The following is a 14819-nucleotide window of genomic DNA, read 5'->3' on the forward strand; positions in this document are numbered from 1 at the left end:
CTCCTGAGCTGCTACAATTACAGGCACCACCATGCCCAGCTTCTTCCAATGCTTTTAAAGGAGTTACTTCAGGTGCTGAGGTTCTACAGTGGTGGAGAGCTTTCCACATGCGAGGCTCTAGTTTCAATCCCTAGCACTACAACAACAAAATTAGCTATTTCAATGACAGCTACTCAAACTATGTATTCTTGTTTTTCCCCGCCAAACTGGGGGTTGAACCCAGGGGCACTCTATCACTGAGCTATAGGCTTTTTTTGAGACAGGGTCTCACTCAGTTGCCCAGGCTGGCCTCAAACTTGCAAACCTCCTGCCTCAGTCTACTGAGTGGCTGGGATTACCACTGTGAATCACCATGCATGGCTATCTGCTTTCAAAAATGTTTCCCTTTCAAGATTGTATCTGGTTAGTTTTCAAAAGATTTTTTTTTTAAATAAAAATATGTAAGGAAAGATGGTCAAGGTTTTAGAAAACCTAATGTATACTTATACACATGCTCAGTTATGAATTTTTTTACAAATTCCTTTGAAGACTAAATAACTTAGTTTCAAAAAGGCCTTTGTGAAAGTGAGAGGTAGAGGGCTGGGGATGTGGCTCAAGTGGTAGCGCGCTCGCCTGGCATGCGTGCGGCCCGGGTTCGATCCTCAGCACCACATACCAACAAAGATGTTGTGTCCGCCGAGAACTAAAAAATAAGTATTAAAAAAAAAAATTCTCTCTCTCTCACTCTCTCTTTAAAAAAAAAAAAAAAAAAAGAAAGTGAGAGGTAGAGATGCAAAAACAGGGAATAATATATCTGTGTCACGACTAGGATAAAATGATTTGTTACAGCTTCAAGTGCACTTAAATATTACCACAGTCCACCAAGAGAGCAGTGCCAAAATAAGTTTTAGAATTAATGGCAGACTTTTAACAAAGGGGACTCCTACTAAAGGAATAAGCATAAAAATATACATACACACACCCATCTAATAAAGATGTCCCAAATGATGCAGATTAATATTACCTTAAAAAAGAATCCACAGCATACTTTCTGATCATCTTCAAGTGGTTCTTTATCACTTTCTCCATCATATTTTTCAACAGATTCATCAGCCTTTTCAGGAGGTTTCAAATCTGAGAGGGAAACTTCAATCAGATTAACATTTTTAGGAGCAGTAGGTGGGAAAACAGGTTTAGGAGGTGGTTCTGTGGGTTGAATCAATTGGTCCTCATTTGGTGTCAGACATACAGTTTCTGTGACAGGCTGTGACAGGACTTCAGAAACTGTTGACTCAAAAGGTTTAAGCTCCTTCTCTTCAAGATTATGTCCATGCTGTTCCAAAGTTCCTTTGCATTCCAATTCATCCTTTTTAACCTCCTCTTTAGGTTTGGATTCCTTTAACTGAGGCTCTCCATCATCCCCAAAACATACAAATGACCGAGTCTGAATGGGAACTTGACTTGGGGAAAACCTTCGTAACCTAGGAAGACTATCCACAGACCGAGGGGGTGTCAAGGTCCGATTCAAAGGTGTTATCTTTAATTCATTTGGCCTAGGAGTCCTTTGATTTTTAACAGAAAAAGATGTACTTTTCCTGTTAGAAGACTGTGGAGATGGATGAGTAGGACGAGGGGAGTCTGAAGAGAACGGTGCAATAGCTGACGACAGGCCTGTCTGTCTTGAAGGTTTAAAATCTCGAATCTGTTTCTGTGGAGAGGGTTGTGGAGGTGAAATCACCCATGACTGCTGCTCTCTCATTTGCATTAACATTTCCTGCTGAAGGGACAAGCGTTGCATTTCTTGTTGTAGAAAATGCAGGGATGAATTTAACTTTTCAATGGATTTTGTATATTCTAAAATCTCTCCTTCATTCAAAGTCTCCTCTGAGGGACTAGCCAGGTTCCACTGCTTTTCAGGATCAACAGGTGTAGTTGGTGACTTTAGCCATTTGGCCGGAGGATTCTCCATGCTTTCTTTTATATCCGCTAGCGACTTACTCCTTTGTCCATCAGTTTTCTGTGATTCCTTTTCTTTTGTTCGATCAGTATATACTTTCTCATCTTCTGCACCAGCTGCTTCCTCTCGAAGAGGGGAAATCCCATCTCCTTTCTTTTTTACCACATTAAGGAATGCTGTCCTTCCCATTTTCTGCCTCTGTTTAGTAAAAGCAGCTTCCATTTTCTTTTTTTGGGCTTCTATTGCACGCCTCTTTTCTTCTAGTTTCATCCTAAGATGCACCATTTCAGAAGCTAACAGCTGTGTAGTGTCCCGTGCTTGTGGAAGGCCTGTTTCTTCTGGAATTTGTGCCCAAGCAACCACATGAGGAATATTAAGTTCAGAGCCCTCTGGTGTAGTTTTCTGAGAACTACTTCCACTACTTTTTCCATCTGTATGATTTAGTTTCCTGAACTTCTGCTCAGCAAAGCTGGTCATCTTAACTCCAGAACTAGAAGAAGCACTGCTACCTGGCTGAGACTTGGTACTTATGGTACTTGGACAAGGACTCAAAGCATCTCTGGGATTGCTGGTTCTTATATCATAATCCTGAAGAAATTTAGATGCATCATCCATGTCAGAGTCTAGGCTTACAGTATAATCTCTCAAAGAAGAATCTTCATCCATAGTTTCAGGAATATCTTCTGAAGGAACATGAATTCCAGTGTCTACTTCTGTAGTATCAGTTATGGGACTCAAGGCACCTTTTGTGTCAGTTATGTTATCAGGACTAGATTGATTTAGCTTGATATTTGAATTTAGGATACTCATTTCTTGGTTATGAAGAAAGAAGCCATTAGCAATTTGGTCTGGCCGAGGTGTATGGGGAGATCTTTCAGTGTCATGAATTATTTGTAATGCTTCTTCAATGCTTGGTGTCTCAATCTGATTGCCAAACTCATCTAGAAGTACTCTATTTTGTAAAGCTCCATTTGGAAGCTTGTAATGAATATTCTCATTAGAATTTAGTTCATTTGTATTAAGGGGCACATAGGATTTGAAGTCACTCTGAGAGTCTATATTAAGTTCTTCTTCAATGCTTTCTGCTTCTTCTTCTCCATTTACTGGCTTGAAGGACAAATTTTTCCTAATGTGTTTAGATACGCGATTATTGTTCAGGGTAAGTCCTTCATTACTAATGGAACGAGTGATTCCTCGGTTAGAAGTGGATCTTTGTTCACTATCTTCTTTATCAAAAGAAATATCAAATGAAACACCATGTACTGATGATCTGGGGAAAAAATTAAAGAGAAAAATCTTAAAATTTTATTTATTTTCTTTACTTATTTTTCAGAATCATAGTCTTGAGTTGCTGGGAATTTTGCCATGAGCCACCATGCCTAGCTTAGCTACCTTTTAAACTTAGCCTCTTTGACTTCTTTAGCATTTGTCTGTGTTGTCTCTTTTTTGGGTGGATAGAAGGGATATACCAGGGATTGAGCTCAGAGGCACTCAATCACTGAGCCACATCCCTAACCCTTTTTTTGTAGAGATAGAGTCTTACTGAGTTGCTTAGCGCTTTGCCTTTGCTGAGGCTGGCTTTGAACTCATGGTCCTCCTGCCTCAGCCTCCAGAGTTGCTGGGATTATAGGCCTGTGCTGTGTTGTCCTTTTTAAATTTAGGTACTAACCAAAATTCTAGATTTGGTGATCTGGCTAAAAATAAAAGAGAGATAAAGATAAAATTGGCATTTCTTATTTTTGTGGGTACCACGGATTGAACTCAGGGGCACTCAACAGCTGAGCCACATCCACAGCCCTATTTTGTTTGTTTGTATGTATGTATTTATTTATTTATTTAGTTGTAGGTGGACACAATACCTTTATTTTATTTTTATGTGGTGCTGAGGATTGAACCCAGTGCCTCATGCATGCCAGGCGAGTGTTCTGCCACCACACACAGTGGCATTTCTTGATAATGTCAATATCCTAAGAATAATTCAGTTTACCTTTTCTCTTTGGGCCACGTTCCTATGAAGCCATCAACATAAGACATGGATGAAGACCTTCTAATTCCTCCTTCAAATGAGAAAAAGAAAAAGCCATGAAATCATGTAAAAAAAAATCTTAATTTATATGTAATTTAACAGATTTCACATGTGAGGGTTCATTAATAGTGCTACAAAGTAAGCAGGATACCCCCCCTCCCCATACACACGCACATTCACATAAATTTTAGAGGCCAGGAATGTAGCTCAGTGGTAGAACTACATGATTAGCACGAGTAAGGCCCTGGGTTCAATCCCCAGTACTGCTCCCCCACTTCAAAAAAGTAAGAAGTTACATATATATGAAGTATTTCATTTTATTAGGAAAAGTAAGCATAGGGCATAACAGTCACTCCACAGGAAAAGAAAAAAGTCTAAATACATTCATCCTCAATCATTTCTCAGGTAACTTTCTAAAATAACATTTTCCCTCGGCTTTTTCAAATATACTACCTGAGGCTGAAGAATGAGCTTGGGGTCGTGAGTATCTAGAAGGCAAATGATGATGAGACTGTGTAAATGTAGCTCCTTCTCCACTGCAATGTAGAATACATTTAAAATTTTCTTTTTAGCTCTTTAATATAATATAAATTTCATACAGAATGGCTGAACTTAAAAAGATAATACTATCACCTCTGGTTCTACATCTTATAAAAAATAATAATCTATTGTTTAAATCAAATAATGGCTATAATTAAATGTATGTACATTAATTTTATGTCTTTTAGCTAAACAACTTAAAGTACTTTCATATATATCTCAATGTCCTTAAGGAACAAGATATGGCATATTATTTTCACCTTACCAAAAGAAAAACAAAATAAATTAAATCACCAATTTGAAATATTTTGGTCAAATCTAAATTTCTAAAAACTACATGCATAATAAACCCTTATAAGAGACCCTGACAGTCTCCCTGTTCATGGACTTGTGCCTGTACACACACACATCTAACAGTTACATTAAGACAGTGAGCTTCATCTTGAAGACCTCTTTGTCTATAAAGATACGAACTTTTCCTGTTATTTCTCCCTATTTAATTCTACCATATTCTATTTAACTCAGGGGATTAGATAATCTCCTCAAATTATGACATTTGGCATAATCAAGCTTTAAGTCTGCCGTGTCCCTCCTTGCAGTCAAGTGAAGGAGTTAGGTATTCCCACCCCTAATCAGCTAAGAAGAAGCTAGGAAACAAGATGTAGGGACTTTTGTAGTTTGTGACTATATTATTCCCAGGATGAGTAGAAATTACTGAATCCTTCCTTGAATGTTCTACAATGTTGGAGACCTACTGGACACATAAATAAGTAACAGGATGACTAGGAGCCTTGAATGGCATTGCACAATAACCCTTCAAGGAAAAGGATTTAGATATCTGGTTATAAAAAGGTTCTTGCTAGGAAAAAGCAGCCACTAAGACTCAAGACTTAACTGAAAACATTTTCTAGTGTCGGAATGTAGAACATTGTTCAATCAGGTTCCTAGATATAGCAAGTCTTACTTTTCATCTTTAAAGTGGAATCAAATTACTTAATAGTACAAGAGTGACGTGGAACACTGAGGGTTTTCTAAAGTTTCAGGGAAGGAAGTATCACTATGTAACAAACCAGGAAAGTACTGAGAAAATAATATTTAGAAGTTTTCCATGAAAAAAATACACTGAAATTCTTCTATCAGCAATGTTCTAACTTAACACCTCTATACAAAACCATAGAGACAGTAGATAGTTATAGAATAGAAAACTTAATGGAAGTAGTAAGAAAACTCAGTAGTAAATTAGAGGGTAAGGAAAGGGAATGCTTTCTAAATTTGTAAGAAATGATTTGTACACATGAGAAAGTTCACACCAGTAAAAGACCTGCAAAGTAAGTAAGTATTAAAAGGCCTTGGGTTTTGTATTCATTGGACTACACTTGAGAGAAAAATGTCTTAAATGTGAGGAGTAGGTGACAGCTACACAATAATTTTACGTTAAGCCAATAATTCATACAGAAAGTACTTTGAACTTTTTGCTTATCATTTTAAAAATGTATTTTGATTGATCTGCTTGAATTTCTAAAATTTCAGAAAACATATCAATTTTAAACTTAAAAACCAGGTAGACTGGGGAGTCCAGAGTCAACGTAAATTTCAGGTTCTAATAAACACAAATGAAAAGCTGCTTCCAGGAAGATCTGCCAAAAACATTCTTAAACAAACTCATGTCCCTAACAAACTCATGACTATTACTTGGAACAATAGTCAGGATTATCCTAATATTGAATGGAAGAAAATTTTTACTTTGCTTTTAAATTCAGTTCCTGGTATTAAAAGCTAAATGCATTCACTATTCAATATTTATAACAGATATTCTCTTGCTATATCTCTCAATAGACATAGTAACCATAAAATAAAACAGTGGTAAAAGCTGCTTCAACGATTTAAAAAAAAAATTAAAAATCCAAATAAAATCTTAAAATTTCTCCCTGAGGGCTGAGTCACCAACTAGACACAAAACACACTCATAGACTATTAGACACTAGTAGACAACTATGAACAAATATACTATTAGGTAATTCTCAATTATAATCAAGTTATAGAGCAAAAGTTTGATTTCAATTGTTTATTATGACCTCAGAATATAATCTCCCACTTTTCAGTATGGTTCATAATTTCAGTGTAAAATTCAATTATATTTAAGTTAAAACAGGCTTTAACAGGTAAGCTAATTTTAAATTAGCTCAATATCTAAACAAAAAATTTTTAAACTGATTTAATGTAATAAAATATGTGATTTCATTAGTAAACAGAATGGAAATAGTAAAAATGTAGTCATTGTGGAATCTTACCTTGAAGTGAAGTCAGAACTACATGAACTATCCAAGACATTTCTTTTGGCAGCATTTAAGACAGGAATTGATGGCATATCTTTCACAGGTTCAGCTAGAATAAAAGATAAAACCTTAAAATTACATGTTTAGCATGTTTCTAACATTATTTCAGGAATTATGGGCCACAAATAAATAATCATGATTCATTCTCTATTTCCTTTACTGCTTATATAAAAATCATGGCATATGCAATAAGTTTTTTATTTTTTTCTTAAAATTTCAAAGAGTCAAATTCTCTTTAAAACTCTTATTGAAATATTCTGATGCTTTAAATTTTACTTGATTAAGGCTAATTGGGGGAAAAAGGCCTCCCACAGAATAAATACAGACATTTAAAATGAAAATTTTGCAAAAGCTTTCATAGAATCTTCAGAAACATATGGCCATCTTTATTTTTTACGAAGTAGCTGGCATTTTATTAATAAAAGTTGGAATTTCACTGGAGAATAATCAGACCCGCTGAAGTAGTCTACATTTTTTTTTTAAGAGAGAGAGAGAGAATTTTTTAATATTTATTTATTTTTTAGTTTTTGGCGCACACAACATCTTTGTATGTGGTGCTGAGGATCGAACCCGGGCCGCACACATGCCAGGCAAGCGTGTTACCGCTTGAGCCACATCCCCAGCCCAGTAGTCTACATTTTTATAAATAACTTTGAAGGAAACCAATTTACTTTCTGACTCTGACATTTAATGCAACAGCCATAATATTTTGAGTAGAGGGCTTCCCAGATGAAATTACAGAAAACCATAATGGTGAAAACCTTATGTTAATTGTAAAACTCTGTCCAAATATTGGTTATGATAATTACTAAAGATATGTAACCTTACCTAATAGCCTTCAGGAAGAATCTGAGTTTCTTTAAAGGCATTCTTTGTTATCTAATGTCTCAATGTTTAGAATCTACTTTAAAAAACATAGAGGCACTAAAACAGATGAAATACTCATTATCGTGTATTCACAAATTTTTGCATGAGATGCAGTGTGCTGGCTGTGTGAGGTAAGCTCACTATCAACTAGAATGATATGCTTCTCCACTGGCTAATATTTTTTGCTTCTTCCTTCTCCTTCTCTTCTTTTACCTTTTTGGAAGGGTGGAGATAACTACAGGATTATAAAGATATAATTTAGAGCCAAATCTGCTAACTAATTGGGATGCACAACAATTTTATTTTGTGTTGGGCAGGGCAGTCAAAGGTAGCAGAAAGAACTTGTCCCATAATTTAAGATGGAAAAAAGTTCATTAGTGGAGCTAAACCTATAATTTAGGGTCTTTTTTTTTCCTTGTAGAAATAACTCCCTGGATTTAAGATGAAAATCAACTGGGGCTAGGGATGTGGCTCAAGCGGTAGTGCGCCCGTCTGGCATGCAGCGCGGCCCGGGTTCAATCCTCAGCACCACATACAAACAAAGATGTTGTGTCTGCGGATAACTAAAAAATAAATTTAAAAAATAAATAAATAAATAAATAAATAAATAAATAAATAAAAAGAAAATCAACTGAAAATTTGTTTTGCTATGCAAAATTCTGCTTTAGAGAAAATTCAGAAAGAATTTTTATTCTTTATTCCTAGGGATGTTTATAGTAACTTCCTTATTTCTGATTAGTTTTATTCATATTTTGCACAATCAATAAATCATGATAGTGTAATAATCAAAAAGCATACCAAGTTTAAAAACATACATGAGTCCCTTTTGGGGGGTGGCCACTGGGAATTGAATGCAGAAACACTTAACCACTGAGCTGTCTTTTTATTTTTAATTTTGAGTGAGGGCCTCACTAAATTGTTGAGTCTGGCTTTGAACTTTAGATCTTCCTACCTAAGCCTCCAAGTCACTGGAATTACAGGCATGCACCACCATGCCCTGCCACAAGCCTTTTTATTAAAGGTTTAATGAAAGGCAAATTCAAGTTTTAGGTTTGTTAAAGCCAAGGCATAATGTGAGTGGATTCTGGGTAAAATGTCAAAACTTAAAACTATAATAGGAAATTAAAGGTTGGGATAGGAATAATAGATGCAAAGAGAAGTAAAGGGGACACAATTAAAACTAAGTGTTTCATAACATAAAACTTCAAATTCAGAGTCACGTTCTCCATTTTCTCTTCTCCTCTCCTAATCATTCTTAATCATCTGTCTCTCAAACAGGATTTAGTGACTTTAAATATTAGGATACTCAAAATCTGCCAAGACTAATAGCTAAAATCTAAAACAATAACAGGCTTCCTTCTAGAAGAATAACCAGGTGAAGTTATAAAAACTTTCCACATTTGCTATGTTAAGAATAAAGAAGTAAAAAAAAAAAAAGACTTGATTACCTCCTTGTGGACAAACAACACGAGGCTGTACAAACGATGGCTTCACAACTTCAAACCACCAGAAGAGTTCTGCCATGAACACCAAATAATTACTCTATATAAGGAAGTTAAGAAAATTAAAAAAAACCTAAATAAAGTAACACTTGATCATGAATTAATGATAAATAGAATTATGATCTGTTCTATTAAATGTAGGCTTAAATCTCATTCATTCACTACTGAAGAATTTCTACTATAGGCTATTAACTCTGTAATAAAATATTAGCACTTGTGGGTAAACATTATGAATGTTCAAAACTTCTTTGGTGATTTTATTTATGGTTCTAGAATGGTGGTCCAATTTATCTAGCAGGTATTAACATCTCTAGCTGTGTAGAACTCTAATATGTGAGGTACTTTTCTTCCAAAGTAAACACAATCAACCAAATACGTATTCAATCTTTTGATATCCTGAAGAGCAGTTATAATTTTTAAAAAAATTAAGCTACTCTAGTCAGAGTCCTGGAAATTTCCCTGAAAAGTAATTAGGCATATAGTTAAAAAAATATTGTTTTCCATGTGCTTGACAATGCTAAACTCAATGGTAATCTAGGTGCTATATAACACCCAAACTCTAGATTGTTAAGGGGAGGCCTTAATAATTTTGAAATGTACAAAAAACATTATTCATACAATTTAATGCATCCATTTAACTTTGATAAGTTATTAATAAGGATAAGTCAACAATATTTTTATTTATATTTCAAAATGCAAATACTTTTTAAATGGCTTGAAATTAAAAGGCTCCTCAAAAACACATTTATACTACAACTTTATATTTTAAATATACATAACATAAAAGCTGTACACATAATTATTTTAATCTGAGATACTTGGAAAATTTTTTTAAAATAGGACTATATAAAAATCTGTTTTCAGGGGCTGGGGTTGTGGCTCAGTGGCAGAGAACTTGCCTAGCACATGTGAGGCACTGGGTTCAATTCTCAGCACCACATAAATAAATAAATAAAAGGTATTGTATCCATCTACAAATAAAGTATTTTAAAAATAATTTTAATAAGAATTCATACCCCATTTGAAACAAATGTATGATATATGATATGTCAAGATCAATGTAATGTTTTGAGCAACTAATAAATTTCTGATGTTTAAAAAAAAAATCCTTGGAAAGTGTAAAGTATCAGACCACTAAATAATGTAGATTTTTACCTTTTGACTTTTTTTATTCTCTCATTTTTAAAATTTTTTCTTTTTAATTATACATGGTAGTGGAATGCATTTTGGAAAAAAAAAATAGAAATCTCAATACTATGTAAAGCAAATTTGAAGAGTGGAGCTTGACATACTGAATTACCATTTTGACTCTGACTCCCTGCTTATAAGTGACCTCCCCTGTGATAGTTTTCTCTCTCTCCAGCCATCCATAGAGCAAGGTCATAATGCAAACTTCCTGCAACATCAATAAGCTCAACGAATCATAGTTATTAAATCAATGAGAATGTAATGTTGTGTCCTTATTTTTTTTCCAAACAAATAGTAATAAAATTTCATATTTTTCCTAGATGATAAGGAGCAATCAATACTGTTATTTCAAAGAGCCTTTTTCATAAAAATGCATTAACACATTCATGGTTTCCCCCTTGTCCTAAGCTTTTACATAGCTCTTTTTACTTGTTAAATCATAAAAAGTAATCTTTAAAAATAATAAAAATAAAAACAATATTGCTGCTTAAAATTGATGAATCAAACCTAGAAAGTCCAATAGATGTAAAATATTATACACCTAAAAGTTTGCTACATTACATTGAAGTATGTCCTGATGTTCATGTACTTAATAAATATTTTCAGAGGAATATTTGCCATGGAATGTTCTAAAATGTGTAAAGCTAATCATTGTCATAGAAATACTGGTAATGTTTTCAATAGATCTGTATAAATTCATCTATGTATATAGGTAGATTTTATGAGCTATTGTGATAGCTTTTGAAATTTCAAAGCAAAAATGAGGATTTTTGTTGTTGCTGTTGTTTTTTTAAAATATATGTACATGTATACACACCTTCAGGGAAACCATTTTTTGATAGATAGTCTTCACTGACCTGATTATAAAAAACAGTGTCAAAGATTCAATAAAGAAATGTAAAGACTAAAAAAAAAAAAAGTGTTTTCAGAGTTATTTTTAATATATACCTTAAAAAAAATATATATATATATATACAAAATAAATATAAATATAAATATTTGGGGTATTTGGTACCTAATGAAACTATTATTATAATTATTATATTGATTAAAAGTTTGATGAGTGAGGTCTTATTTCATATTAAATTTGTTTTAAAAATTTTCACTGGATATACAGGTAGGTGTTCTACAATGTCTTGCCTTCTTCCTCTTATCTGCTAACTATGAATGATCTGTAAGGCTCTACATATACTTTCCCTTAGACCATGGGCTCTATTGGTTTTGTTTCTCATATTTAAGTTGGTGACTTTCAAATATTTACCTCTTTATGTATCCAGAATGTGAAAGAAAGGAAAGAATCAAGAGTTTCTTTTCTGAAGCAATTGATTTTGCCACTTAACAAAATGGAGAAGACTGGGGGAAACAGGTAACACAAGAAATCATAAATTATTACCTTTAAGATATTCATCAGACCCTTAAGTGAACCTACATATAGGTGGCTGAATATGAGAGTCTGGAGCATTATGGAGGATAATGCACACTGATGAACAGAATTTGGCAGCTTTCTTAAGTTACTCTCAGTGTTTACACTATAAATTCCCAGGATATTCAAATGTTTATATGTAAAGGCATACTATTTTTCTTTAAAAAGTAATGAGAATGTTCATAATTCCACAGATTGTGCAGTGGATCTCATCCCTGGTTGCTTTCTCAAAAAACTTTTTGTTTTTGGTACCCAGGGATTGAACCCAGAGGTGCTTAACATCCCCAGCCTTATTTATTTATTTATTTATTTGTTTGTTTGTTTGTTTGTACCCAGGGATTGAACCCAGAGGTGCTTAACATCCCCAGCCTTATTTATTTATTTATGGTACCGGGATTGAACCCAGAAGTGGTTAACCACTGAGCCACATCCCCAGCTCTTTTTATATTTTATTTTGAGACAGGGTCTCGTAGAGTTACTTAGGGCCTCATTAAGTTGCTGAGTCTGGCTTTGAACCGCCTGCCTAAGCATCCCTAGCTTCTGGTATTACAGGTGTGCACCACAGTTGCTGGCTCTTGAAAACAAAAACTTATTTATTTTTTTAATGGGGTCTTGCTATATTGCTCAGGCTGATCCTGAATTTGTGAGCTTAAATTATCTTCCTGCCATAGCCTCCCAAGTAGCTGGACCTACAGGCATGTACCACAGCACCCAACTTTATGTTTTTAATTATATTCCTCTCTCCTTTATATTTATACTGTCTTTCAACTGAATTTTTGCTACTTTTAAACATGCTCAAAGCCAGCCCATGTCTATAATCCCTACAACTCAGGAGGTTGAGGCAGGAGGAAAGTTTGAGGTCAACTTGGGCAATTTAGCAGAACCCTGTCTCAAAATAAAAAATTAAAAGCACTAAGTATATAGGATCAGTGGTAAAGAAACTCTGTGTTCAATCCCCAATACCAAAACAAATTAAAAAACATGCTCAAATCTCTCTTTATTAAAAAACAAAAGAAAATAAGACCTTCCTCAATAAACCATCATTCTCCCATTTCTCCCCATCTACCTTCTTACCTTTTCACAAATCTACCTAAGAGTGGGTTGGGTCTACACGGACACTCTCATTCCATCCCTTACTATTGCCTCATCCATTCCAGTTTGGCACTGAGCCACATTTCTCCAAAACAGCATTTGCTCAAGTCACCAATGACTTAAATATGTTGCTAAATCAAACAGATTTTCATATAACCTCCCAGCAGTATCTGATATTCTTCATTTTTCCCCTCTTTGACATGCTGATAATGCCTATGACCACATAACCAAATGGCTCTCAAATGTATTGACTATACTTATATAACATTGGATTATAAAGCATTTTCTTTGGGATATTTCAAAAGCACTAAAGTCCAAAAGTGTAATAGTCATTTTCCCCATAAATATGCTCTTAGTCCAGTCCTGTCTCATTTAATGGTACCAGTGTTCCAGTATTTCAGCAAATCAGAAACCTACAGTCATTCTTAACACCTCCTTCTCTCTCCCTCCTCGTATCCAACTCATCATCAAACCTGCAGATCCTACATCCTACATATTTCTGCAATCTATCCAATTCTTGCCATCTTCATTATAAAAACTCTGATTCAAACTGCTCTCCATCTTTATCATAATGATGCTGATTCTTCTTTGGAACACAAAGTTTTTTCTATGGCTTATTAAGAACAAGTTTTTCAAAATGCAACCCCTACCCACCCTTCCATTGCTCTAGAGATAAAAGAGAAACCTTGTATTGCCTACAGAAGGTTACCTGATTGGGTCTCCTTTTTCATTTCTCCAGATTTATCTAGTACCATATTCTTCAGGGTTTCTCATCTTACCTACCAGACTACAAGGTTTTGCCAGACAAAGTCTGTGCTTATCATTACATGGTCAGTTGTTTACAACACTGCCTACAACATAATAGATACTCAATAAATATCTATTGACCAAACATAAATTAATAAATATATGCACACCAAAAGACTAGTCAGCACAGGATCCAAACATTGGCTGAGGTATCTCAGGTAGTAAAACTACTGTAATTTATATATATATATATATTTTTTTTTTCCCTTTATACTGATCTTTACAGTATACTTTCTAAAGCCAAAATATAAAATACTTTGTAAGTATTGGTGCTGTGTTCCACTCTACTTATACAGTTAGCTGAAAGCTGACTTTATCTTTTGGAAAAACACTGCTTAAGAGCTCAATAATGTTCCCAATAATCAAAGTTCATGAAGATTATTTTGTTATAAATTTATCATGATTAAATGGCAATAAATCTGTCACCCTATTCCATCAATGATACTACATTAATTTCATTTAAAAGCTTCTTTTCTTCTTTTAGTTATTAGAATGTCAGATATAGCTATATATTAAAATGATGTAAAAATACAAAATTTAGATCATATAGAATAAAAGGTAAATTATGCCTTAACCAACCCCCATATCCTAATACCACACTCAGAGAAATCACTATTATTTTGTTTGTAGCCTTCTGCAGACCTTCCTCTGTGCATCTATGATGTTCTCCTCAGTATCTACCAGGGTGGGAAAGGAAAAGGGTGTGGCACCAGGATCCCCACTATTACCAAAGTCTGTAGATGCTCAAGTCCCTTATGTAAAATAGTGTATCATTTGTGTACAACCTACACAAAACTTTAAATCACCAGTAGATTACTTACGATATCTAATACAGTTTAAATGCTATATAAACTGTTATTATACTGAATTGTTTAGGGAATAATAACATGAAAAAGTCTATACATGTTCAGTATAAACACAATTTGTTTTGAATATTTTCCATCTGTGGTTGGTTGAATTCACAGAAGTGAAACCCACAGATCCAGAGGGTAGACTATATATGTACATCTTTGCATATACATATAAAAAATCTGGGGGCTGGGGATGTGGTTTACTGGTCCTGGATTCAATCCCCAGCAACACCACCAAAAAAAAAAAAAAA

At 34.4% G+C, this 14819-nt stretch overlaps 1 protein-coding gene across 5 annotated transcripts in view; it reads right to left on the minus strand.

Moving 5' to 3' along the window:
• CAMSAP2 (calmodulin regulated spectrin associated protein family member 2) overlaps positions 1 to 14819 on the minus strand; it is a 93222-nt gene that overhangs the window by 10406 nt on the left and 67997 nt on the right. For all 5 annotated transcript variants that reach the window (XM_081299512.1, XM_081299511.1, XM_081299509.1 and 2 more), the window contains 5 exons: positions 9154 to 9247; positions 6794 to 6887; positions 4416 to 4498; positions 3924 to 3993; positions 1004 to 3206 (listed from right to left, as the gene is read on the minus strand). In XM_081299512.1, coding sequence (XP_081155638.1) covers positions 1004 to 3206; positions 3924 to 3993; positions 4416 to 4498; positions 6794 to 6887; positions 9154 to 9247 — 2544 coding nt within the window. The remainder of the gene's footprint in view (positions 1 to 1003; positions 3207 to 3923; positions 3994 to 4415; positions 4499 to 6793; positions 6888 to 9153; positions 9248 to 14819) is intronic.

Source organism: Spermophilus citellus (assembly GCF_964194105.1).
Source record: "Spermophilus citellus genome assembly, chromosome: 6".
NCBI lineage: Eukaryota > Metazoa > Chordata > Mammalia > Rodentia > Sciuridae > Spermophilus > Spermophilus citellus.